Source organism: Alternaria viburni (genome assembly GCF_023758015.1).
Source record: "Alternaria viburni strain BMP 2772 chromosome Unknown scaffold_34, whole genome shotgun sequence".
NCBI lineage: Eukaryota > Fungi > Ascomycota > Dothideomycetes > Pleosporales > Pleosporaceae > Alternaria > Alternaria viburni.
The window spans coordinates 4720-30405 of NW_026055803.1; the positions used below are offsets into that span (position 1 = coordinate 4720).

The 25686-nt window shown below is 52.7% G+C and overlaps 13 protein-coding genes across 13 annotated transcripts; 5 read left to right on the top strand and 8 right to left on the bottom strand.

Annotated features, from left to right (window-relative positions):
• Window positions 1–321: 321 nt before the first annotated feature.
• Window positions 322–1804, bottom strand: J4E79_010835 (uncharacterized protein; the record flags this gene model as incomplete). Its single annotated transcript, XM_049359668.1, has 4 exons — window positions 322–476; window positions 527–620; window positions 684–1556; window positions 1622–1804. The coding sequence occupies 4 exons, from the start codon at window positions 1802–1804 to the stop codon at window positions 322–324; spliced, it is 1305 nt and encodes a 434-aa protein (XP_049205767.1).
• A 242-nt stretch (window positions 1805–2046) lies between these two features.
• J4E79_010836 (uncharacterized protein) lies at window positions 2047–3110 on the bottom strand (the record flags this gene model as incomplete). Its single annotated transcript, XM_049359669.1, has 3 exons — window positions 2047–2487; window positions 2553–2751; window positions 2818–3110. 3 exons carry the CDS (start codon window positions 3108–3110, stop codon window positions 2047–2049), a joined length of 933 nt encoding a protein of 310 aa, XP_049205768.1.
• Window positions 3111–3854: 744 nt separating this feature from the next.
• Window positions 3855–5448, top strand: J4E79_010837 (uncharacterized protein; the record flags this gene model as incomplete). Its single annotated transcript, XM_049359670.1, has 4 exons — window positions 3855–3879; window positions 3930–4248; window positions 4298–5165; window positions 5215–5448. The coding sequence occupies 4 exons, from the start codon at window positions 3855–3857 to the stop codon at window positions 5446–5448; spliced, it is 1446 nt and encodes a 481-aa protein (XP_049205769.1).
• Window positions 5449–5589: 141 nt separating this feature from the next.
• J4E79_010838 (uncharacterized protein) lies at window positions 5590–7308 on the bottom strand (the record flags this gene model as incomplete). The annotated part of the gene is made up of 2 exons (XM_049359671.1): window positions 5590–5930; window positions 5982–7308. 2 exons carry the CDS (start codon window positions 7306–7308, stop codon window positions 5590–5592), a joined length of 1668 nt encoding a protein of 555 aa, XP_049205770.1.
• Window positions 7309–9442: 2134 nt separating this feature from the next.
• J4E79_010839 (uncharacterized protein) lies at window positions 9443–10404 on the bottom strand (the record flags this gene model as incomplete). Its single annotated transcript, XM_049359672.1, has 2 exons — window positions 9443–10315; window positions 10369–10404. The coding sequence occupies 2 exons, from the start codon at window positions 10402–10404 to the stop codon at window positions 9443–9445; spliced, it is 909 nt and encodes a 302-aa protein (XP_049205771.1).
• A 924-nt stretch (window positions 10405–11328) lies between these two features.
• Window positions 11329–12894, top strand: J4E79_010840 (uncharacterized protein; the record flags this gene model as incomplete). Its single annotated transcript, XM_049359673.1, has 1 exon — window positions 11329–12894. The coding sequence occupies one exon, from the start codon at window positions 11329–11331 to the stop codon at window positions 12892–12894; it is 1566 nt and encodes a 521-aa protein (XP_049205772.1).
• Window positions 12895–13164: 270 nt separating this feature from the next.
• Window positions 13165–13969, bottom strand: J4E79_010841 (uncharacterized protein; the record flags this gene model as incomplete). Its single annotated transcript, XM_049359674.1, has 2 exons — window positions 13165–13747; window positions 13806–13969. 2 exons carry the CDS (start codon window positions 13967–13969, stop codon window positions 13165–13167), a joined length of 747 nt encoding a protein of 248 aa, XP_049205773.1.
• Window positions 13970–14781: 812 nt separating this feature from the next.
• J4E79_010842 (uncharacterized protein) lies at window positions 14782–16755 on the top strand (the record flags this gene model as incomplete). The annotated part of the gene is made up of 7 exons (XM_049359675.1): window positions 14782–15100; window positions 15154–15297; window positions 15345–15470; window positions 15521–16086; window positions 16149–16279; window positions 16330–16581; window positions 16635–16755. 7 exons carry the CDS (start codon window positions 14782–14784, stop codon window positions 16753–16755), a joined length of 1659 nt encoding a protein of 552 aa, XP_049205774.1.
• Window positions 16756–17123: 368 nt separating this feature from the next.
• Window positions 17124–18713, bottom strand: J4E79_010843 (uncharacterized protein; the record flags this gene model as incomplete). Its single annotated transcript, XM_049359676.1, has 5 exons — window positions 17124–17231; window positions 17281–18020; window positions 18067–18562; window positions 18611–18624; window positions 18677–18713. The coding sequence occupies 5 exons, from the start codon at window positions 18711–18713 to the stop codon at window positions 17124–17126; spliced, it is 1395 nt and encodes a 464-aa protein (XP_049205775.1).
• A 561-nt stretch (window positions 18714–19274) lies between these two features.
• Window positions 19275–20063, top strand: J4E79_010844 (uncharacterized protein; the record flags this gene model as incomplete). The annotated part of the gene is made up of 2 exons (XM_049359677.1): window positions 19275–19637; window positions 19821–20063. 2 exons carry the CDS (start codon window positions 19275–19277, stop codon window positions 20061–20063), a joined length of 606 nt encoding a protein of 201 aa, XP_049205776.1.
• Window positions 20064–20287: 224 nt separating this feature from the next.
• Window positions 20288–22249, bottom strand: J4E79_010845 (uncharacterized protein; the record flags this gene model as incomplete). The annotated part of the gene is made up of 2 exons (XM_049359678.1): window positions 20288–22047; window positions 22111–22249. The coding sequence occupies 2 exons, from the start codon at window positions 22247–22249 to the stop codon at window positions 20288–20290; spliced, it is 1899 nt and encodes a 632-aa protein (XP_049205777.1).
• Window positions 22250–22827: 578 nt separating this feature from the next.
• J4E79_010846 (uncharacterized protein) lies at window positions 22828–24279 on the bottom strand (the record flags this gene model as incomplete). The annotated part of the gene is made up of 3 exons (XM_049359679.1): window positions 22828–23012; window positions 23062–24145; window positions 24196–24279. 3 exons carry the CDS (start codon window positions 24277–24279, stop codon window positions 22828–22830), a joined length of 1353 nt encoding a protein of 450 aa, XP_049205778.1.
• A 615-nt stretch (window positions 24280–24894) lies between these two features.
• Window positions 24895–25583, top strand: J4E79_010847 (uncharacterized protein; the record flags this gene model as incomplete). The annotated part of the gene is made up of 3 exons (XM_049359680.1): window positions 24895–24996; window positions 25046–25151; window positions 25207–25583. 3 exons carry the CDS (start codon window positions 24895–24897, stop codon window positions 25581–25583), a joined length of 585 nt encoding a protein of 194 aa, XP_049205779.1.
• Between the last annotated feature and the right edge of the window lie 103 nt (window positions 25584–25686).

The following is a 25686-nucleotide window of genomic DNA, read 5'->3' on the forward strand; positions in this document are numbered from 1 at the left end:
ATGCCTGCTATCATGACTCCTCTAGCACACACCAATGGAGGTCTAAGTTTATTGAGCCCGATTCAGGAAAACTCGACTGACTTTTCGCCAGCATCGAACGGACTACCAGCGCAACTTTCAGGTTCGACGACGCTTTGTACAACCGCTTTCTCCCTCGTGCTTGCACAAAACCCCGACGGCCACAGCTCAGAATATCTGGACAAGAAGCTAAGGGCGGGCTACCGATTCAGCACGTCTCCGTTGGAAGGTTGTCGCATAAAAAATCATGTCTTGTTGGAGGTTCTTGCAGAGATTGCATGAGCGTTGATCTAAGCATGCATGCTATCGGTCGAGGGCATTTTGGCGACGTTTCACCCTCCGTAGCTGAAACATGAATCCACTAGCCACTACATATGAAAGACCTGCAAAGATCTGAGTATAAAGATACTCACGGGAGGATGAAGACCGTCTGAGCTTGAGTGCGATTCCCTCGGAAACTGCTTCAGTTAGTTAAGGCTCCTCTCGACCTTCAGAACGAGGCGCATACCTGTTGCTGGGATGATGACTGCCGCCCAGGATAGGGAGAGCAACGACTGCAGGTTCTTGATGCCTGCGACTTCGACGCAGAGCGGGCCAATGGTCTGGTTGGGGTAAGTGGTCAGTGGAGCTGTCTGGAGTGCGTCTCGGTTGCGATCTCCACTTACCATCCAGAATACACCAACGATCGCGCCGCAAAGGATGGCAAAGAAGACCGTTAGTGCGTAGGATGTAGCAGGCAGCCAGAATGCAAAGCATGAGACACCGCACAGCAAGGTCAACGCTCCTGCCGTATCTATCCTGCTCCATCGATCACTCAGTATACCGATAATTGGACGCCCTACTGCAGTTCCGACGTTCAAAAGCCCGATGATGTCGGTAGCTTGAGATCGCGAAAGCCCTATCGATAGCGCAAAATCGGAGAGCGAGAAAAGGAGAACAATGTATCCCAGCATGCTGATGAAAACCCATGCAAGCAGCAATACCACTTCGTAGCGCCGCAGAAGTTTGGTATCGAAGCCTAGTTGGGATGGCCGAATGGCCTTGTTCCTGTCGCGTATGAAGACCGTCGCAGTAAGATTGGCCACGAAAGCGATGATGCCCGTGATGCGCAGCGCCCAACTAATGCTAAATCTTTGGATGATGGCCTCGGTGCCCCAAGTGAAGGCTGCGCCGCCGACGCCAGACCCTGCTGCACTAATACCGTTTGCCAGGCTTCGTTTCCGATCAAACCATTGCGACAGGACTGGAAGGCAGGGGATGTATAAGAAGCCAATCCCACAGCCGACTAAGACTCCCTGCGAGAGGTGAAGCTGCCAGATTTGAGTCGCGAATGAGGCAGCGATGAAGCCGCCGAGCTGCAAGACCAGGCCGCAGCACATGGCAACATGCGTTCCAAATCTGCGACAGAAAACTGTCACAAAGGGTGCCACGAGCATAGCAATGGCAAAGTTGAAGCCACCGATGAACGCATAGTCCCAGGTAGAGGCTTCGGGGAAGATGTCGTCGGCTAGGTAGTGCGATAGATAAATGCCATAGGCCTGAAGGTTGTTAATATGATGCACAGTGGAAAGAATGTCTCTTCCAATAAGCGACCTTGACTCACAGATACGGTACCCCATGTGAAGCAGTTTATCGTAAAGCACGCTGCTACACAAACCCAGCCGTAGCCGCCATCGGGGGGCGTATGCTCTGCATTGGTAGTGTGCTCTCCTACGATTACCTCATCGAGCGTCAGTGGCGGTGACACCTCGCTGTGCTGTCGGGGAATGCTGTCTTGTTTCGTCATCTTTGCGGCATGCATTCAGAAGCATGGTGCCTTCTGCTCCAGCCGGCGCCACTATATATGCGCGTAGGAGATATGTCACTTGCATTTGCGGGGTGTCACCACTCACGGATGATCGACAGCACTAGTCCAGAATCGGTCGAGGGCTGTTGATACATTCAGAACCTGCGCTTTACTACCACACTGTATGCCAGACTCCTACTTTTTTGAGGCAATGCTGTTCTTGCATTCAAATGAGGTTTGGATCAATTCGAAGGCCCCGCGTTGGTGGACAAAGCCGCATGCTGCGTGTCTGGGGCAGGCTTATTAGCTTCCTTTGCTTGTTTCGCCCGCTTCTCTTCCCTCTCACTGAACCTGTCGCCGAAGAGATCGAAATGAGGGCGCATCACTATGGTGTATTTGACGAACTCCTCCATGCAGTCGACAAGTCGGTCTCTATTACCGCTGGGCATTAGCCTGCTGCCAGCGTCCTCCTCGGTGAACTGCTTGTATGCCATAGGTATGGAGCTTTGGTTCGGTATGACGAACATGCGCATCCATCGACCGAGTATTCGCAGGGCATTGACTGTATTGAAGGACTGTGATCCGCCGTTTACTTGTGCGATTCCGAGGGTGCGGCCCTGGGTCGGACGAACAGAGCCGGTGGACAGTGGTATCCAGTCGATCTGGTTTTTGAACACGGCCGTCTATAAGAGGACAGCCATTAGCATGACGTTCAGAAAGTATACTGAGTTTTAGGGCACCAGCTTACGAGAGTCCCATGCTGCTCAGGACATATCCATATATGCCCATCGCTCCATTTACTCAGTTCGCGTAACTCTTGCACTTTGGGGTGTGTGTGTTGTACATCGTCCTTGACTGGTAGGCCAGTGGGGTCGTACATGCGAACGTCGCAGCCAAGGCGGAAAAGTATTCGGCTCGCCTCGTACGATAGCAAGCGCGAGTAAGATCTGCCTGGAGTCAGTATATGCCATTGAACGCACCCATGGGGGCACTTGGCTGGAAGTAGTCTGTACCTTGATCGCATGCTTCCGTGCAAGACCACCACCCTGAGCCTGTCGTCTCCACGCTGGAGCAACTGTGTATCGACCATCTTCAGTGCAGTGCTGAGTTCTAATTCAGCCACCCAATCGTCCTCAGCATCTTTCCCCTCAAGTATGAATGGCCGGTAAGCCTTTCGAACTTCCACATCGTCTTCAGAAGGTGGTATCGCCAATGAGCGACCTTGATACGCGGGATCAATGTCGAGTTCAGTTCGTGCACGTTCGGCCGAGGTATTGTTCAGATCTCCGTTCGGTATCGTCGCCATTGTACGTGCGAATTGGAAGGAGATGCGCAGAGGTCTGGAGGTGATGGTGCTGCGAACACCGATACTGAGGATTGAGCGGTAGATTTTCATGAGCTAGCGCATGTGGATGCGTACGAAGTGCGTCGAGATGTGAAAGTGAAATCGCATCGAGCTGCTAGCAAACTGGCAATACGTTCCTGCAAAGGTAACTTCGGAATACCGTTTATAGACGCGCAGGTAGCGGCGACACGAGAGTGCCTGGGAAAACACGTCATGGTTAACCAGCATGTCACTCCACATGTCCGATTCGTCGAGATTTCACGGACCCTGCGTCCCAACCCCGGAGCCTCACTTGGAATGCGATGGCTTCCAAATACTGTCCAAACTTCATAGCTAGGGCTGGGACATGTACCTTAGTCAAGCCATGGTTTAGGTCCGCCCTGCCTGCTCGCATCAGCGTCCATACTCTCCACTTGGCCGTCAGGAGTCTTAGTATGTGAGGTACTCGGTGTCAGTAGATGCGGGATGTGAAGCATCGCATGCAGTATGTGATGACCTTCGCGAAGAAAATTATAGAACACGAGGCATTTGGTAGTGTCGTACTTGCACTTGGTGGGAGGTGCTGTAGTGGGGATAACGGTCGAGCACGTGGAGGGGTAGCCAGAATGCTTGGCGACGTTTTCGCTCCCGGACCCCTGCAAACGTCGTCATGCTGAAAGTTGTAACTGAGAGTATCTTACCCCCACACCACAACTGAGCAGCAACATGGAGTACGACACTTTCACAGCACGTGAGTATACGCGCGTCTATACCAGCCGCTCCATGACTAATCAGCACCAGCGCAGTACAGCACCAACGACGCGACGTCGTTTGCCCACACTTCGGCGCGCTCGCGATGGCCCATCATCATCACCCAAGGCATTGACGACGTGCACCGCTCCCTGCACGACACCAAAGACGAGACGGCCATCACAGAAGGCAAACAGGTCGTTGCAGAGCTTGCCAAGCTGAAATACGAGCTCCAGCACGACCGCGAGCTCACTCCGATCCCCGATGATGGCGAACGCGATGTCGATGCATACAACAAGGAATTAGCGGCGAGAGGCAACCCCAAGTGGCACAATGTGTCTTGGCTATACGCCGAGTGCTATCTGTACAGGTATGTAGGCCTGAGTCGCTCAATGGTGCGTGCTAATGGCCATAGGCAGACGCATCGCAAGCATCTTTAAGCAGACCACCAAATGGCGCTCGTACGACATCTTCGCTCGCCAGAAGATGGAAACCTTCAAATCCTCTCGCCCCGCCGTCATCGAACTCGCTGCACGCTACAAAGACATTGTCACCGAGCTCGAACAGAAGAAGACAATCAAGGGTGCAGAGTCGCAGGAGCAGCTCGAGGCTGCAGAGAAGGTCCTGTTCACCGAGATGTGCGAGATCTGTCTCTGGGGCAATGCGACGGATCTGTCCTTGTTGACAAACCTGTCATACGAGGACATCCAGAAGTTGCAGGGCTCTGAGGCGCGCAAGAACTCCGAGAAGAACATCCTGGTCAACGACCTAGACAAGGCGTTCGAGGTTCTCACGCGGGCTCAGAAGGAGGGCAAGAAGGAACGTCGCGTTGACGTTGTGCTTGACAATGCTGGCTTCGAGCTCTTCGTCGACCTGATTCTCGCTGGATATCTCATCGCATCCGGTCTGGCGACAAACGTTGTGTTCCACCCCAAGAACATTCCATGGTTCGTTTCAGACGTCCTGCCAGCCGATTTCGGTGCACTCCTCATGGCACTAGCCGACCCACAGAGCTTCTACAGCGCGCTATCGGAAGACGAGAAGCACGCTGGCAAGCAGTCCGTACCGCTCTCTGAGACGGAGAGCGCGAATCTGCAATTCCTCTTCCAGCATTGGAGTGGTCTCCACGCAGAAGGCCAATTGATGATGCGACCAAACGACTTCTGGACTGCGGGCGGCAGCTACTGGCGACTTCCCAAGAGCGAGCCGGACTTGTACGAGGATCTCAAGGAAAGTGAGCTCGTCGTCTTCAAGGGCGATCTCAACTATCGCAAGCTAACCGCTGATGTGAGTGCCCTCTTCCACATTTGTTCCTCGCATTACTGACCAACACTAGGCTGCTTGGTCTCCTACCACACCATTCACCGAAGCCATTGGACCAATGGGCCCTGGCTCAGGTCTACGAGTCCTCGCGCTCCGCACGTGCAAAGCCGACGTCGTCGTCGGGTTAAAGGACGGAGAAGACGAGCGCATAAAAGCATCAGAGGGGGGCGGCGGAGACAGTGGGGCGAGAAAGTGGGCTTGGAGTGGCAAGTGGGCTGTTGTCCAATTTTCGGACGGAAAGGCCTAGTCGACCAAGCACATCTGAAGTTATGGACATGTTTGAGTGTGGATAGACTATAGACATTAAACTTAGATATGACAGAAGAAAAGTGAGTACATGACATGATTGAGCGCCGGGCTCTGTCGGCCCCAGGCCGCGATGGAATTTTTAGTAGACGCCTCTCCTGATGTCTGAGGCGATCTGTTGAAGCTCCTCAACCGTCGGTGGTTGCTTGTTGCCCTTCAACAGTTTGATCTTGGAAAGGCTCTCCATCTCTTTGATCTTCCTTGCGACGAGGCCATTTTTAGCAGGCCGTGTTTTCGGAATATCTCGTTGCTGAAGGTGCCCCTCTAAGCTGGGTCTGCCGCTGGTTGGTTGCTGGGCAGGGCGTGCCCTATCTCTATGGAGTACATCTGCACGTGCAGTAGGCTGGTCGTGCGTCTGTCTGAGCTGTCCACGAGGTTGCGAGACTTCTGCTTTCGCCGCCGAATGTCCTAGAGCCCTCAGATCTGTTACAAGTCAGTGTTGGGTCGAGGTGATGGGAGTAGACTGCGACATACCATGCAGGAGTTTGTGACCATCTGGCTCACTTCCTCGCCATTGTCCATTGTCACGCTTAGCCCACAGCCTCCTCATCGCGTCAAGCTCAAGGTGATATTCCAGAGCTCCGGAAACTGGAATGCTACTGCATATTGCTACCATGTCCAGCGTTTGGCTGTGCACTTCGGCGTCTGCATTAGCCTTCACGAGTACAACCTCTAGCGTGCTTAAGGGTTCTCTCGGTTGGGGTGGAGGTGAGTCTCCGCGGCAAACAAACTCCAATGAGTCAGGACGCTTCGCAGATCGGAAGCTGAGCTTGCGACGGAGGATCTTCGGCCCCGCTGGACTTGCCGAGCGACTGCGTTCTGTTGGTTGAGTTGGGGTACTGTCCTGACCAGTAATGAGGGTGGTCACTGTGCGTAGAGAATCGATCACGATGGAAGTGTCTTCCTGTGCATCCTTCTTCCTCTTAGTTGCGCTGCGTACAACTGTAGCTTCTGCGCTAGGGACTGGGAGCTGGATACGGATGTTCGCAGCACGGGAGAGTGCCGACTTGACCATGTGAGGTGGCGTACTGCTCGTCCAGCATCCCCAGTACTTGCCAATGTCCTTCTCGGCACCGACGCTGGCACCACCGATGTCAGATAGATCAATGAGAAAGAGGCTGTCGCGATAGAGGATGTCTAGTCCGAGCTCGCGGGCCTGCTTAGACACCATCAGTGCCGGATGCATCATGAAAGATCGGATGTCGATGGTGCTCGGGCCATGGCGGTGCCGGCGTCGTGGCTGGGGTGTGATACGCGACTGGTATGGTGTGATGGAGACCGCGCGTTCTTCAGCGAAAACGTATGACAATATGTGATTGACTATTGCCTGGGGAAGTTGAAGAAAGGAACGCGTCGACTCTGGGAGACCGCTGGTAGCTTTTGTTGTAGGCGCTGTGCTACTCAAAGCGCTGGCGAAAGTAACGTTGGTGGCGTAAGACTCTGCTGTCGAGTTCGACGAGGCTGAAGATCGATCCGATTCGTCGACGAGTGATTCGTCAAGCATTATCATACACTCTATGGTGTGCGCATCCCACTTGTCGTCAAGACTTTGTGATGCCGCTGAGGAAGGTATCGGCTCTTTTGCCATGACGCGTCGAGGCTTTGCGTTCACATTGCCATGACGCGATGATGCAGCCTTTGGTGGTGGTAACGGCTTGTTCTGACCGGGGAACAAGTCCTGCATGTACTTTTTGGTCGTAGCATATGCTTTGGGGTCGAGTGCGTAGTTCGCAAAGTCAACGCTGAATCGAGGGTCTGGAAGCTGAAGTGCCAGTATCGAACGGGGCGTAACCTGCGCCATAATCGTAAAAGCCTCCTGCCTGTTGTCGTTGGGGGGCTGTGAATTGCGGAATGAGTGACGATAATGGTGATGACCAGAGAAAAAGAGGAACAACGACGAGTGGACGAAAGCCTGCGCCACTAGATATGAAGGTAACGACAGAGTCAGAGTCCAGCTCTCGATGGTGAACGATCGACGTGATCATCAACGAAGCTGGAGAAGACGATAACTCCATTCTTAACCCACATTAGATGGCGATCACACCTCTTACCCTGTCTTCTTCCCATGTACAGACAGACCCATGGCTAGCAGGTTCAAAAGCCGTTACGAAAACGGCCCGGGCACAGATGTGATGTAACCGTATGTCCTTAATATTTGGAGGCGACGTGAGGCCCGATCCTTTACCTTGATCCCATTCGCTCGATGTAAATTCTACCCACAAACATTTCTAATGGCGCTACTAGGGTCTCTTGATCAATTGATAATTGCCGTTGATAAGGCTCCGTCGCGTGGTCGAGATCAAGGTACATTACTCAAATGCGTGCAGCTGTAAAGGAGCGGGAAGGGCCTGAGGCTTCATCCGAGACTCAGAACGTTCGAGCGTCAATGCAGAACGAAAACCTGAAACCTGACGTACCAGATTCGGCAGATCGACATGGCTGGGAACTCATTGCGAAGTGGAGACGATGCGCGAACGCGACCGTGTGCAGGCAAGCGTTTGCTGCCTCAGTGGGTGGGGATGAGGCTGTCCAGAACGCACAAGCGACGTGCAATGTTTCATGCCTTGGGCATTGACGAGACCCATGGCGATGGGCGGCTGAAGAGGTAGCCGAGATGTACCGACTGCATATGGAGATGAGATATACTGGGATTGCCGAAGCCTACTATGAAGCTAGTCGCGTAAAAGAGGTCGCCCACGCTCCTCTGCTGCAGGTACTATTAAGATCGTGCAGGATGAAGGAAACTTGGAAGCCGCCCATGGCGAGTTGAGCTAGCGCCTGTCACGCCAAGCCCCCGTTGTTTTCGAGGCCTGAAGCCTTCCGTCCGGCCCCACATGCGCGTCACGACTATGCACCTCGCCTCGTCGGGTTTGCCTTCAAAGTCGCGTCTTCTCCCTTGACACATCACTACAATATGCGCCCGATGCCAGGCGAAGCTGCAGAGGGACTCACCATCGTCTGGGCTGCCTTTACATCCGTGTCTGCGGCGAATTGAGAATTTGCACCAGGGCGAGTGGTCCCTACCCATTGCATAGTTTCTTAATGTCCCATCCAGTATTGGAAACAGTCGACAAACACCCCAGCCACTGTCCGGATAAGCCCGGGAAGGCTTTCGCATATCAAGCCAAATCAGCACGCATCGCACGACCATACGCATCGACAAAACATCGTCGAGTCCGGGGCCCTGGTCCACGTCCAAGAAGGACACCCTGCGGCGCCAGCATCATCAATATTATAGCCACTCAACATAAGTAAAGGTGTTTGTATATCTCAATGGGTCACTCGATGGGCTTACAAGTCAGTGCCCCAGCCTCCCCGTTCATGCAAAGCGTTGATATGGGCCATGATTGTCATGGTCAAATCCAAACACATTACCTGCAGGACCGTCAAGCTTCTATAGATCACTACTTGTTAAGACACCGATCTCCATATAACGACTCCATCAGGATACATTGTCCGGATTCCCGAATCATGAAGACTTTTGCGCTCTTTCCAGCGCTTGAGCAACCCGCGTGCGCGAGGGGTCCTGTCAGGAAACGCGGTAATCGCCGTGAACCCGCTCATCCAGGCTAATGATGGTCAGTTTCACATACCAGTGACTGCCCAGGTGTGAAGAATCACCCGATATCGGACGGTTCTTGACTTGCGAAATTGCGATTATGCATTCGCTGTCGGAACAGAGAATGATCATCTTAGACGTGCGAATCGATCCTGTTCAAGTTCGTTCTCAAGGGGATGATGGTCATTGGCGATACCTTGGTCTTGGCATCTGCGCTCCGCGCTGGAATGAGTGTTACTTATCAAAATCCTGCACACATACTGTAAGGCGAACTTCATCAGAAATGTACGTATGAAGCGTTCGCTCGTGATGATGCATTTTACAAGTCTACAGGTCGATCACTAATCTCCATATTCACCGGCATCGGCTTAGACGACTACTTACTTTCCGATGCGATGTCTCGAATGAGCCTGCGTACTTCATCGTCGTTCATTCGTTCCACTCCCAACAGCTTGTTGTCATCCAACTGCTCCCAGCGTAGCGCAGGGACTGTTCCTGCAGACCATCGAATCATATCACCGATGACCTCCATGTCGATCTTCCCCGCCATCATGGCCTCAGTCGCGGCCTTGAGCTTTTGATCCATGTCTTGGCTCGACTCCTCCCAGCGATCGCTGCCCAGGGTCTCCTTCGCCAGTGCCACCATCTGCTTTTGGCTCTTGATCACGCTCGAGATGTAGAAGGAGCGGTTCTCGGTCTGTTCAGCCTTCTTTAGCACGTTGGCGACGGCAGTACTGATCGAAGAAAGCATCGTCCAAGCCATCGGAATCATTCCATCGTTCATGTATTGAACCTTTTTGCTCCGAATGTCGATGTTGATGAATCCAGTCCGCAGGTTCCAATCAAGGAAAGCTCCATTGGATATGGTAGTGTATGTGATCTTGCCTTTCGCGGCCAGGTCCTTGATGTGCTGATAAGCCTGGTTCTTCCCGTGGTGAAAGAGCGGCGATCTCGCTACGGGGTCCTCAGGGTCAACGCTGAACTCGCCCATTACTATACGATAGACTCCCGCGGAGACAGCAGCTTCGATGATTCGTCCCTGGAGGGTCGGATCGGGCCCAGATGTCGTATCCACGATAGCATCGTGACCGCGAAGGGCTTCGGCAATCGCCGCGGCAGAGTTAGTGTCGACGACCTTGACTGACACGCCAGCAGGAAACTTCTGCCCCTCCTTCCGAGCAATAACGGTAACATTGAACTTGGCTTCAAGAAGACCCTTCAAGACCTCAGACCCAAGACTGCCGGTCGCCTGAGCAATGTCAGTAGACCGCCTTCTCCTGGTACTCGTAGCTATGAACTTACACCTGCAATTGCGACATTCGTGATCTTGCTGGACATGATTGGTGTGCTTGGTGTCGATCTTATGGAGAGTATAGTTTGAGAATGTGGTGGTGGTGTAGGCGATCCTGTTGTTTTGGTGGCTTGATGTGGTCTTTTCTGGTTCTGAGAAGCAGGCTGTGGCGATAACTATATACATCATCTCGACATCGAAGACTAGGTGAAGTCAACCAAACGTGCGCAGATACCTAGTCATCCTAGATTCGTCCGGATTGCAAAGCATGGCATCAACAGGTTCGCGTTTTCGGCCATAACTCAGTCAGCCTCAAGTTAAGCGTGCCACGATAAGTCCGGTACGCTAGTCGTGCGACGGGACGGCAAGGGCCATACTTCCGTTCCGTCACATCTCTCGCGGCCCTGTCTGGATGACAGCTGGAAATCGCCTACGTCATAAAATCTCAGCTGCTAAATCAAGGTGCTATCTCGGGCAGAAGACCTAGCGCAGTAGGGCGGGGTTCTAGAGAGTCCCCGAGCCCTGGAGATGTCTGTTAGGTAAACGCCGACTAAAGCAAGCTAGACCTCGGCACAAGCGCCAACGTCGGCGAAGGACAACGATTATACAGTTTATATCAAGGTGTGGTTTTTCTCTCGCGCGACAGACACAAAACGCTGATGAGAGCGCGCTCGTACCAAGAAAGTGATAGCTATCCACCGGCAACTGATCAAAAGCGACATCAGTCCCAGACTCCCGGATACGATCCTACTACAACTTTTACTACCACATCAAGCAATGGAGTAAGCCTCCCTTTTCCAGATTCAGCTACCATTGCTAACCAGAACAGGGATGGCCATGCCTCGAACGGTGAGGCCCCATATTACGATCTAGGGGAATACAGACGAGATGCTCAAACGACATCTCACGAAGCGCAAGCATGGTTCGCCCGTGGTCTTGTGTGGTGCTACTCATTCAACCATGAAGCAGCCATGCAGTGTTTTGAGGCGGCGACTGTACATGATGCGAGTTGCGCATTAGCCCACTGGGGTATTGCTTACGCTGTTGGCCCGAACTACAACAAGTCATGGCGCATGTTCACACCGGAAGATCGCACAAATTCCATCGAAAAGATACTTCGCGCCTTGTCGCAAGCCAATGACGTCGCGGCCGCTGCCTCGCCCGTGGAGAAAGCACTCATCACGGCCCTCAATGCTCGCTTCCCAAAGAGTAACACAGATGTTCCAAACGACCTATCGGCGTTCAATTACGCCTATGCAAAAGCTATGCGCTCGGTCTACGAAGAGTACGGGGAGGATCTCGACGTGGTCGCACTATTCGCCGATGCCGTCATGTGCACTCGTCCGCGTCAGCTCTGGGACCTCAACACCGGGAAGACTACAGGCACAGATGTGGACGAGGCAAGAGCCGCTCTGGAGAGAGGCTTGGCACGTTCCGATGGTCTCAAACACCCGGGTCTGTGTCATCTGTACATCCACATGATGGAGATGTCGCCTTTCCCAGAAGTGGCTTTGCCCGCGGCTGACAGTCTGCGACGACTTGTACCTGATGGCTCTCACATGCAACACATGGCCACACACATCGACACGGCCTGTGGCGACTACCGTCGCTCTGTCGATTCGAACTTTGACGCTATACGTGCGGACGACAAATACTTCGGGAGTGGGGCCAAAGCAGCTCTCATCTACAACGCGTATCGATCGCATAACATCCACGCTATGGCCTACTCTGCCATGATGTCTGGTCGGTCTCGGGACGCTCTCTATGCTGCGACACGGATGTCTGAAGTATTGACTCTGGAGTTCATGTCGATCAAAACGCCACGAATGGTAGACTGGACCGAGTGGCAACTTGTAACGCTGCCTCACGTGTTGATTAGATTTGGTCGCTGGGAGGAGATTCTCGAGCTCCCGGAGCCGGTAGATCCGGTTTTACTCTGCGTCTACAAAGCGACAATCCATTATGCCAAAGGGATTGCTTTCGCAGTACTTGGGAGGATAGATGAGGCAAGCCAGGCAAGAGACGCTTTCGAAAAGACCCGTCAGTCCGTACCGGAGGACCGTATGTACAGTCCCTCCTCTCCAGCAGAACCCATTCTAGCTGTAGCGTCGGCCATGCTGGAGGGCGAGTTGGAGTATCGCAAGGGTAATCACTCTCAGGCATTCTCCGTCTTACGACACGGCATTAAGTTGGAGGATAACCTCGCCTACGCTGATCCGCCACTCTGGATGCAACCCGTTCGCCACGCTCTGAGCGCACTCCTTCTGGAGCAAGGCCAGTCTGAGGAAGCCGAACTGCTTTATCTAGAAGACTTGGGATACAGTGATAGCCAGCCTCGTCGGAAAGCGCGCATCAACAACGTTTGGGGACTACATGGTCTTTATGAATGTTTCATGCGGAATGGAAAGCAGGAAAAGGCCAAGAGCATACGCCTCCAGCGTGACATTGCCGTGGCTTCCGCTGACATTTCCATCGAGTCCTCATGTTTTTGTCGACTGTCAGCGTCAAGCAGTGAGCAAAGCTGTCATTCTACATAGATAGCAACTTGCCGGATCGGATGAGTGGAACACTGATGCTATTTCTGTTCCTTTCGTCGATAAATCTATGGCGTGGCGCTGTCAACATCAAACTTCGGTTCTCAATCGCTTGGCATGCGTGAAACATATGCAAATACTGCTCTACGATGTTTATGATCACGGCGTAAGACTTCATGCAGAGTTGATGGCACAGATGAATAACACTGGGTAGCATTCCAGTAGGCTTTCTTTATAGTGATTGAATCCGACACCGTCATCCATCTTCGACAATCACTTTCCGTCCAAGAACTGCAGCTCCTCGGCTGTAGAAGTGCGACCCAACACCTCGTTCCGCTGCGGGAAGCGCCCAAACCGACGAAGTGCGTCCAGCTTGCTTTCACAGATGCTAGTAATAACACCCTTCAGCTTCGCAAAATCGCTCCTTCGTTTGAGAAGCACGTCGCGGTACTGGGCGAATTTACCGTCCCATCCCTCGACATCCCTCTCTAGCAGCCTCTCATAGTCACGGAACATGTCAAAGTGTGCTTTGTGTAACGATTCTGCTACTGCCAGGCTCTCGCAATGTTCCATCGGCATGTAAAACCAGAATCTGTATGCCAGTCGGAAGCGAACTTCTGAATCCATGGGGGCACCGGAGTCAATCGCTTTGGAAGCCACTTCCAAAGCCAGACTGTCGAAAACGGTGAAGGCTACACGAGCTTGAGCACCTCGGAAGCAGTTTCTTGGGAGTTGGTCAAGCAATATGATCAGACTGATCCAGTGCATAGGCTTGCATGGCTTTGCTGCTGCTATGATTTCCGCTCCGTTTGGTTCTACGACCTGAATGAGTTCGAGCAATGCGCCAAATTTATCCCTGTGGCTAAGTAAGCTTCTGTTCGCGGGAAAGTATCTAGGATAAGCTGAGTACTTACATACATTCCTGGTCGTAAGCATCATTCTGTGAGAACCATGGCGCCGAGTCCTCGATGCTAGGGCTGATGATGTGGTCGTGGTCTTGGAGATGACGAAACCAAAAGGCTGAGATCTCATCCAGTTTAGCGTGCGACAGGTCGTTTTCGAGAGATAGCTGCGACATGGCTTCAGGGTGATGGCTGCAAGAGTTGTGAAGTAGCTTGGTCGTATGAAGATGTGTGGGGTGGGAAGGCAATCCGGGTATTCTCAACACAGACACGTACTTTACTCAGTCCATGACCTATTGCACGACGCGTGATGCCAAGCTGATATGTCAACACAGTTCGACTACATTCGTCCGCTGCCGTAGAACTCGTCCGAAATTGCAAGAGGTCGTCTTGGCTTCTATCGGTGTTCGCTGCGGACTTAACCATCTTTCAAGGTCATGTTTAGATCTAGTCGGCCCGTTTACCGGCACCGCTAAGACGAACGTACTTCCGTTCCGTACTGCTAACTGGGTACGCTACATTACCGTTTCTGGACTCTGTCGACAGATTTGGTAATACTAGACTTGCGACTACGGGTGTTGCCGTCCCCGACTTCGTAAGCAGACTGTCCCAAAGTCGACTTGTTGACTTTCAAACTCTACTCCACGACCAGAGACCCCGGATTTACCACCAGAGTACGAAATACTACATCACGCGCGGTTCATCGAATGAGCCACGCTCGTATCATACGTAATCGCGATCCACTGCGTTTGCTGGGCATTGGTCAAGGCCTGCGCGAACGAGGAGAAAGTTCGTCCGCCTCATCGACGCAAGACGCGAGACGAAGAGTAGCATGAAAGTCTGTTGGAGAAATGAACTATGCGTAGGAGCGCATGCTCAGTATATAGATCGTTACAATAACAGCCTTTGTGTCCATCACATCTCTTCTCAATCTCCTGCTTGTACTACCAATCTCAGTCAGCTTTCTCTTCCAATCACCTCGAACAAAATGCTAGCAACCCGAGCATTCTCAGCTCTGGTGGTGGGCTTCTTGTCATCCAGCTCGTTGGCCTTACAAATACGCCAATCCGAAGTACCTAAAGACCTTGTACAGCGTGGTCTTGCAGCCATTGGCATCAACTCCAACACGTCGGATGTGCGCAATGTGAGGATCAGTGGCTCTCAATTCCGCACCAAGTCTATCGTCACAACGATAGCCCTGGATGGCATGGACCAGACAGTCGTCCCATACGGTAGCCAGACGATCACGTATTCGTACGAGACAGGCAGTCTGAAGCAGCGCATTGACAAGGTTTCTGGCTTAGGGAGTAGGTCTTCTCTCTCGATACCGTTTGATGGGAAGCTGACTTTGAGATCCTAGCTCTTTGGATGTTTGCCCGACCTGAACTCGAACCTATGGACTACTCTGTAGTAGTACAAGGTGGTGATGACGCGTTTGCTGCTGTGGTCAGGGGAAGCTATGCGCTTTTTGACCCGACGGCTGCTCCAGAAGGCTACTTGGATGGTACTACGTCCACTGAGATATTTGTATCAAAGTCTGACGATCAACAGGATATCTCGCGGCGTATATGATCTCCGATGGTCAAAAGTGGGATCCGTTGCTGCTAAGCAAGATCTCTGCAAATGACTCCACTCTCCGATTCGAGCCGGTGGAAGGGGGCTTACTACTCCCAGCAGGTTGGTCATCACTTACCGTTCTTGCTATAACCTTTCTAACCTGAGTGTAGTGTTTGACCAAGCACTGAACATGTCAATCATCTTCAACCCCGACACTTACCTACCCTTCGCTATCCGCACATACGAAGACCATCCCTTTTTCGGTCCTTCGACGAACGATCTCCGAGTATACGACTTCGTCTCAGTTAACGGCCTCATGATACCCCGTCACTACAAGACCATGTACAACAACGAGCGCTTGTGCATCGACTTCCTTGCAGACGAAATATCAGTCAACACTGAAGTCGAGCCATCGTTCTTCGATGTCTCCGTCGAACGCGGCGAACTGAGCATTCCCGTCGTTGACCCCGCCCTGACTGCTGAGATCGGTGAGAAGTACACGAATTACATCTGGTTCGGTCGGAACAACTTCACAGTCGAGTCGCTCAGTGGATCGCAACCGTACGCAGATCTACCCGGCGTCTGGGTCGTCCGACCACCTGGTGTATCCGCGTACCGCCAGATCCTGCTTGAAACTGACACCTATGTTGCTGTTCTGGATGCTCCCGCTGAAATCGTGGCGGTCTTGCTCGAATGGGTCAGGATCAACATTGGAAAGCCAGTGTCGCAGGTGTGGGTAAGTCAGCGATCTTAATCCGCCTAATTACTACTCTGATGAGCTTTGCTAACATTGCATAGCCTACGCATCATCATCACGACCACGCTTTCGGTGTCAAGGGCTACGTCCAGAACGGAGCGGAAATCGTCTGTCCTAAGATGGCTGAGTCGTACTACGCCGATATCCCCGGCGCCAAGTTCGAAACCTTTGAGTACGTTGTCATCTACGCTTGTCACCAGACCAAGCGCTAATCTACTTCAGACGCGGAGCGCCACACATCATGGAGACCAACGGTTTCAGGGCCACGTTCATCCACATTGAAGGCAGCATTCATGCCCAAGACCATAGTGTCGCCGTCATCATGCCTGCTTGTCCCACCGAGGACAGCACAGTCGTTGTGTTTGATGCCGATCATGTCACCCAAGCGCAGTTGATGGCAACACACAACGACCATAACGAAATTGCTCAACTGGTCAACGCTATGGTGAAGCACCGGGTAGCGAAGTCAGCGGTGTAAGTTCCCAAAATACGCTCCCGAAACGTGGTCACTAATTCTCGGTACGCAGTCTAGTCTCTGTTCACGGTGACTTGGCCAACATGACTGATGTCTATGACGGGATTGGTTACTTGTTTCCCGACTATACGCCATTTGACTTTGAGTACCGCGGCGACAATTGTACCGTTTGATGAGGAAAGCGAGGAAGGCGACTGCGACTACCTTGCAACGTCGCCTTCTTTGCCTGTGCAATCAGCTGTGCGAGTAGCTACGTCGTCCAATGCAGCAATGGAAGGTCATGTCGAGAAGGTGTCGCCTTTGAGCAGACAGGGTGGTTGTATTGATTGAATCTGGGCCATTACTACCGAGAGGGATAGGCTCTGAGACTAAGTGAGAGGACGCCTTGATACTTAGAATCTGTCGCGGTGAGGTATCCGCATGGAAGCATGAGCGATGGAGGAATGACATGCCAGGTGTTCGGTCGCTACTCAAGCAAGCTTTTAAACTCCACTGCGTGGCACTTCGCATGTAGTTCGGTGCTCTCGTGATATGTCTTATCTCAATCTTCCAGTCTTGGATCCTTTCTATTCCTCTCGCTCATTCTTTCACTCATCTGTGTGATCTCCTCGGACGCGTTACTCTCAATCTTCTGAGATCTTTGATCCAACTACAGATATGTCAGTAAATGACTGCGATAGGATTACCGTAATACTCACCCAATGAACAGCCGCAGTCACGCCAAAGAACGCAAAGACGACCACGATCATCGCGATATACCCTTTCTTCCAGTACGGCGCATCGCTTGCTGGATAGAGTGCAATACCCCAGAAAGTGTACAATATCGACTGCACCATACTCATGATGTACAGCGTGACCGATCGAGAAGCGTCATCACCACTGCGTTGAGAGATCACGCTAGCCCATCCGTAGAGAATGGGGTTGACGATGTACGAGGTACCGGCCAAGTAGAATGCGAAGAAAGTTCCAGCGGTCGGAAGATTGGGTATCAACAACAGGATTGAGACTAGAAGCTGCAGAGCGCCAGCTAGTATAACCATCGGTATGCGGCGATTAGTCATGTCGATAACGTAGCCGGCCCCAACGTTGGAGACAATAGACACGGCCTGTATGCCTAACGGGTAGGTCGTAGTCGCATACGAGGAGAATTTCTCGCTGTTTGCTTTCATCCAGAGCAAGAATAGACCTTGCAGAACGATGGCTTCCAATGCGCAGGCTACTACTGAGTAGAGAGTAAAGATGTAAATATCCGGTTTGGCTAACAGTCTCTTAACAAGGGATTTGAGACTGATGTCATGGCTCCAATCTTTCTTCGGTGGCAGGCGACCTATTGCTAGCTGAATTTCCTCTTTGCTGAGATAGGGGGCATCTGTAGACTCCGGCAAGTTGGGGAAGAACATGAGTCCGAAGATGCCGAAGGGGATTCCCATTGCACCGTCTGAAAGCGATTAGTGGCGATGGTCTACCTCAAGAGGTGGACGTACTGATAATAAACACCCATTGCCATCCTTGAAGCGAAGTCTGACCATGCAGACTCTCGTTCATCGCGGTCATCATCACACCAGCGAACATGCTGCCAATCTGCCCAATAGCCGTAAAGATGGCTGTACGTTTGGCAATTTCCAAAGGCTTATACCAGCTACCAAGGATATAGATGGTGCCGCTATAGAGACTTGATTCGAAGAAGCCCTGGAAGAACCGAACTACGCATAGCTGGGCGTAGGTCTTGCATGCCGCAGAGCACATTGTTAGGCCGGACCACACTAGCAATGTGAAGGGCAGCCAGAACCGGGGCGCGACTTTCTGAAGGATGAGGGCATGCGGTATTTGACCAACACAGCTGCCCGCAGTAAACATGGCAAGCAGAATGCTGTATTGGTCGCCCTCGAGTCCGAGAGACTCCTTCAATCCAGACACGTAGGCATTGGCGAAAGCGCTGCGATCAAGGTAGTTGAAAAAGTATGCAGCGCAGCAATACACCTGGGATACCATCAGCTGCCATTATGTCAATTGATATCTTCTCCCCACCAGTATAAAGCAATCTGCGGTTGGTTAGATGCGCAACGTGGGGATCTGACGGGTGGTCCGACGTACCGAGCTTGCGAACCAGTCGCCTTTCGAGATCTACCATGTTGTCTAAGCGTGTGTAACCAGACCGATCATGGTGAGAGCGAAGCATAGCTATTGCATTCATCTGAACTCATGCAGGGACGGCGCGATGTGGAGGTCATGGTGACGGTACCTTGCTGGCCACAAACGAGCCAATCATGTCGCCGATTTTGCTAAGCATGAGCAAGTTTCCGTTATCGTAAGAGAGGGTCCTGCCGCAGCCAAGTCGCAAAATTTCGGGGGCGACTATCGTGACCCGTCGACCACGCTTGCCTGGAATAGACACAGAGTCACTAGCTTGGGTGTGGCGCCGCTACGGGGGGATCTCACGATGGCTGCCTTCACGTGCGCGATAATCAGGCACCACAACCACGACAATGCGCACAGACTCCACGGCCCGATATGAGGCTACGGGAGAATCGCACTCACCAGATCTCACTAGATCTCACTGAGCGACCAAGATCTCTATCAACTCTCCGCATCACCAGCCCAAACCATAACCAAGCCTCAGTCTGAGTCAAGGACGTGCTTTACTCTACGTCGATACAACCCACCACCCAGGTAGCTACATACCACCTTCAATATGGCCTTCAAGATGGCGACCACTCCACACATCGTCGCCCCCACAGCCCCCCACACCCACACCATCATCTTCCTCCACGGCCGCGGCAGCGACGCCAAAACCTTCTGCTCGGAGCTCTTCGAAAGCGAAGACACTTCCGTGCGAAAATTCACCGACATCTTCCCCAGTATAAAATGGGTCTTCCCCAACGCACCACCATCCTGCGCAGTTACCGAGCGAGAAGTAATACCACAATGGTTCGACATGAAATCCGTGCAACGGCCCGATCAAGACGCCGAGTCGCAGAAAGAAGAGCTATGGCAGAGCGTCGCGCAGATTCTAGAAGTTCTTGAAGAAGAGATGAAGCCCGTGGGATTGCGCAATGTGATTATAGCGGGGATGAGTCAGGGGTGCGCTACTGGTATTTTTACTTTGGTCACTTCTGGTATTCGCGTTGGAGGCTTCATGGGGCTGTGTGGGTGGTTGCCGTTGGCGGAGGAGCTATCTACTCTGATGGGGGTGCCTGGACGGGAGCGGGGTGTGTTTGAGATGCCGTTGCTTTTGCAGCATTGCAAGGACGACGAGGTTGTGCCTGTTAGGAATGGGGAGAAGCTCAGGAAGAAACTTGGAGAGTGGGGTGGGGTTGTGGATTGGAATGTCTTTGAGGATGGTGGGCATTGGCTTAATGAGCCTGGGGGTATGGATGGGTTGGTGGAGTTTATTCAGGCGGTTATGAGGGCATCACCTTTCCCTATACCCGTTAAAGAGGAAAAGAAAACAGAGGAGAAACCGAAGAGCAGAGATTGGTAGAGCGGGGTAGACGTCTAGGAGGCAAGTGTTTGGATGTTTCCCTTTGAGGGTACACGGCTACAGGAAGACGTCATTGTAGATATTGTTCCATATCCATATATGGCTTGAATAGACCTTGGAATGAATATTACACTCCTACAACCTCTCCCTCGATGCTTTGTCCTCCATCGTATTCATCGTATCCATCGTCCTGCATCTCCCCTCCACACATCCAGAGAACATGTCTACAGCAAAGTCTTCCCACTCCTCAAAGCCTCCAAATCACCCATGGTAAACCTCACATACCGATCCTCACCAGGCTTCATCCACATGACGACGTCATCACCGCCACCCACAACCTTCGTACCAAACTTATCAATCTCCATGCCCTCCGCCCGCAGCGGCGCTTTGTTCTGTTTCTGGTTATCCGTATTACTTGCTTCCTTGACTAAGCGCAAGAAGACCGGTACTGCGTATCTCGGCAGCTTACTCCTCGAGTACTCCAACAACGCTTTCCAGTCGAACGTCTCGGGGCTGACCCCATCGGCAAGTCGGAGGGCTACGCAGCCCGCGCGACCATCGTGCCCAGGCACAAGTGTACCGTATACGATGGCCTCACCCACACCAGGGTATTGTCCGAGGACCTCTGCTACTTCAGCTGTAGACACGTTCTCACTCTTCCATCGGAATGTGTCGCCTAGTCGGTCAAGGAAGAACCAGCGCCCATCGTCATCCCGTCTGAGCGCATCACCAGATCGGTAGAACAGATCGCCCTTCTTGAACACGTTCCTCTCGAACTTCTTCGCCGTAGCCTTTGGGTTGTTGTGATACCCAGCAAATGCTTCTTCACCCGGTACAGCGACCAAGATCTCGCCACCCTCGTTATACGGATTGCGCTTCACGAACCCAGTCTTGGGGTCTCGGAGTAGTTCTCCAGTTTCCGGGTCGATGGGAACAGGAATGTATACGTCGTGAAGAAGTCGTCTGATGATAGCACCGTGCTGTGCTACTGTCGTCGCAGTGAAGGGACCTTTGCTGTGAACCACCATACCCAGAACGCCTTCTGTCGAATTGAAGAATTCTATTACTTCAGGGACGTTGAAGCGCTCTTTGAATCGGTTCCAGACATCAGGTCGCATGCCGTTGCCGTACATGGCGCGTAATCGGTGGTCTCGCTCCCGTGGATGTGGTGGCGCCATAAGCAGATATCGCGCTGCTTCGCCGACGTAAACGAAAAGGGTAGACTGGGAGTCGTGGATGTCGTCCCAAAATGTGCTAACGGAGAACTTTCGTCCTATCGCCACGCTAACACCACCTGAAAGTGCTGATAGCACAGATAGGCCACCTGTACCGTGGAATAGCGGCATGCAGCAATACCATCGGTCTCCGTTTGGCCCGGCTTTCTGGTCAAAGGCAAGAGTTTGCGGGTTTCCTCGTTCGTGGAAACGGTTTACCATGAACTTTCCTCCTTTTGGTAGGCCCGTGGTTCCTGATGTGTACAAGAGACATGTCGGATCGGAACCCTTAACATTTTCTCTGTACTGATCGCCGGGTACTTGAGTGCTGTGCTGCTGAACCTTGCTAATCAGGTCTCGATCGACCCTGAAAGCTGTGACACCCATCTCTTCGACTGTCGTCCTCACGCCCTCGAATCGTTCTTGACATCCCTCTTCCTCGTCAACAAGCACGACCTTCACATCCGCGACTTTGAGACAATGCACCAGTCCTTCTCCTTTGAGGTTGTAGTTAAGGTGGGCAGGCGCGGCACCGATGGAAAACAGACCCAACCAGATAACCATGAAGTCTGCGCTGTTCATCATGTAAGTAGCGACCATATCCCCCGGCTTTACGCCTTGGGAGAGAAAGAAGTGTCCCCATTGGACGGCGCCATCGTGGACTTGTTGCCATGTGTACGTTTTCTCCCGCGACCAGATGGCTTGGTTGTTGCTGTAAAGTGGAACGTGAGTCGCGAAAGCGTACCAAGGGGATAGCCTCTTAGTTTTCTCTATGTTGACTTAGCTCCGAACTGCGTTTCAACGTAAGTAAAGGTATCGCTGGAACTACATACCGAGTTGCTCATAGTAGCTAGCTGCGTTCTTCTTGAACCTCAGTCCCCTAAGGTCTTGTGCAATGTGGTATTTCGCGTTGATGTAGGCTGCTAGCCCGGAAATAGCTGCTACAGATGCAGCAGCCGCTGTTGCATCCATCTTGACTGATCTCGGTCTCGGATTCCTCTTTCGGGTAAATGTTGGACGTGGGTGTGAGAGAGGCACTGGGAGTGAAAAGCTTCAATTCAAGGAGGAAACGCAATGGCCCGGTGTGATCGTCTTCCACAGTTGCCGTTTGTCGGTCCTACTGCTGGCTGAGTCCGGAGCTAATAAGATACCGAGGTCGAGTCAGTTTAGTGGGTCTTGCGAGACGCGTAGTGAGTGCGGGGGTGACCTAGCGCGTCGGACATTTGTACAGCGATTGCTTGTCTTTCGGGGAAAGCTTTGCGAGGCGTGGAGCGAGGTTTGACTTATGACGGTGTGTTTGCTGTGGCAGAAGCTTGTGGCTGAGATGGCTACAGATTACGGTCAATGTACCGACGATAACCACGACTATATCAGAATGCGGCCACCCTTGCATACGGATGACAGCTATATTTCCTTTCTTATCTGAGAAATGTATATGCTGACCTATGGGTGTCATTCGACGCAGCTATAAAACGGCTCGAAATCTCTCGATCGCAAAACGCGTCTTCCTAATGTCTTGAACATAAACTTGGCACAACACGGCCATTGTCTTATTTGACTGCCTTCTTCTCCTTCTTGCCAATGTTCTCCGTGCCCGGTGGCACCTTGAGTCCTCCAAACACCAATGCGCCGACTCCGACCATGCCGGCAGCTCCGGTCGCATATGCCGTCTCGCGGCCCGCCCACCAGTAGAGAGTGCAGAAGATGAGGGGTCCGAGGGAACGTCCGATTTGACCTGATATACGTTAGTAGATGTTCCGATGGAGATGGGAGTCTTGGCTTACCGAAGCTCCGATGGTTGCCCAGCTTGTTGCCTCGCTCATCAGCGCTCGCCTCGAACGACGAGAGACTGTTGAGGCCGGTAACGACCGTCGCGCTTGTTACGGCAAGAAGGGCAGCGGCCCCGTATAGTGCGCCCTGCGTCTGGACCCTTCCGAGCATGAGGAAGGCGATGGTGCAGCTTACCACTCCCATTTGGACCACCTTGAGAGGGTGCATCCGCCGCACCACAGATCCTTGGAGGAGGGACGCGACCAGTCCAATGAAACCGAGCAGTCGGCCAGAGTCCTTAGCCTGGTAAGAGAAGAGATCGTATGTCATGAAGGGTAGCGAGAACTCCATGCCGCTGAAGAATAGGATGAAAGTGAAGTGCGTAGCGTTGAGTAGGAAGTGCGAGTTCGTTCGGCCGCGAGGTTTTGGTGCTTCGCTGCCTTTCGCATGCCCGTTCGCGGTGCCGTTCTCAGCCTTGCTCGCCGATGGCAGCGTCTCTGGGAGACTGATGTAGAGGTAGATGGTCTCCGACACGATCAAGAACAGAGAGAAGCCCGCTGCCATGGCGAACGGGTTCTTGTCCATGACCTGCAGGGTGGACAGGTATGCGCCCAGCGCTGGCCCGAAGGTGAAGGCGATGCTGAAGCATACGCCCACAAGCGCCATGGTCGAGCCTCTCTGACTGTCGTCGCTGATGTCGGTCGCGATGGCCATGGCAAGCTGCACGTTGCCCTCGCTCAGTCCTCCCACCACGCGACTGGCAAGGAAAGTGCGGAAGTCGGTCGCTGCGACCCAGAGCGCAACGCTGAAGATGTTGCCCACCATAGACCACAGAAGAGCTGTGCGCCTGCCATATTTGTCTGAAAGTGTTCCGATAAAAGGAGACGCGACTGCCTGGCACAGCGAGAAGAGCGATCCGAGTGCGCCGCCGAGCAGGACTATGTCGTAGCGGGAGTTGATGGGTTTCGCGAACGAGTTCTTGTACGCATTGAGGCCGGCGAGAATCTTGGAGAGAATCGTGTTCGGGTCTCCGGTTTCATGGTTACGGTAGAACTCGATGAGTTTGGGGAACAGCGGGAGGATGAATGTAAAGGATATCTGTCAGGGTCAGCCCACGCGAGCGGTTACACGCGACGGGGATGACGTACCAAGTCTAGCAGCAGCGAGATGAACAGCACCTTCAACACCCTCTTCCGCAGTGCCGGCGGTACCGGAGTCGTGTCTGAGCCCATGTCGAAGATGTGCGATGGTTATCCAGCCCAGTCGCAAGAACCCCGAAGCAGCGAATGGAGATGTGGACACAAGTAATCGGCGGCAGCTGTCTGGTTAAAAGCAGCGCAGCGAACGAATAGAGGGGAAGGGTCTAGTTCAGCTTGGACTGCAGACCCTCATCTAATGATACACTAGAAATAGAACAAGTCGCGAATTGTGGTCATTGGTGGCAAGCGCCGAAGTGTATTCGGGTCATGACGAAGTTTGGCCGTACACGGGTGGCTCTGTTCGTGAAACAGGTGGAACAGGTGGGCACGAACCACGTACTTGAAACAAGACAAGAAAGTATCTGAGGCAGCCACGGCACCCATGCCCACATGGACAGAGTCATTGTATTGGTCTGCTGCGAAAAGGAGATGTGGCTTCTGTGAGCGCGCCATGGCTTGAGCAAGTATCGCAGGCGCGGATGCGACGCTCGAGTAGACAAGCCGAGGCAATGTGGAGCTTCACGCCGATCATCCATCCCCAGCATCACCCGACTAAGCCGATAGCGTACGTGTAGACGGCGAGCATTCCGACATTCCAAATGGTCTACCAAAGATACTCGTAACATTCTACATTGTTCCAGGCTCACGATGGGCAATCCGGAGGCAGATCGGCTAAAGGCAATGGCAGCCGTACAGGCCATGTTCGAGAAGTACAAGCTACTTGCAGCTCGTAGGCCAAAGGACCACGTGGTATGGAGATATCGATACCATTCACGAAGCTGCTGTTAATCATGACCAGGACTTTGACCGCGAGGTCATGCTGAATCTGGAGCTTGTGGACGCTACTCTCGATGGCACCGTTACCTACGAGTTCTTCATCGCGCCCAACCTGTCCAACTTGAACAGTATGTAAAGGGGTGTTGTCCGATCTGTTCACTACTTGGAGCTAAACTGTGGTAGACGTTATGCATGGAGGTGCTGCTGGAGTTATATTCGACATGTCAACAACGACAGCACTTTGTCCCCTAGCTCGGCCTGGCTTCTGGGAATTCATGGGCGGTGTCACACGAACCCTCAACATCTCCTACCTCAAAGCTGTGCCAATCAACACCAGAGTGCGGCTCAACAGCAAGGTAGTGAGTATCGGAAAGCAGATGGCCATGATCAGAGGCGACATGACCAGTCTGGACGGAAAGATCACATATTGTACCGTGGAGCACCACAAGGTGAACGCGCCCGTGATCAAAGAGCACCTAGATGTAAAGACAGCATGGGATGAGGAGTTTGCCAGAGAATGGAAAGCGAAGGGACTAGACGACGTGAAGAGTAAAATATGATGAAAAAGCTCAGGCCAAACGCCGAGACATGAATTTTGTACACTTGCTTGAGAGCATGCTGTGACATCATCAAGAGTCTTTGCTCCATGGTGACTGTCGCCAA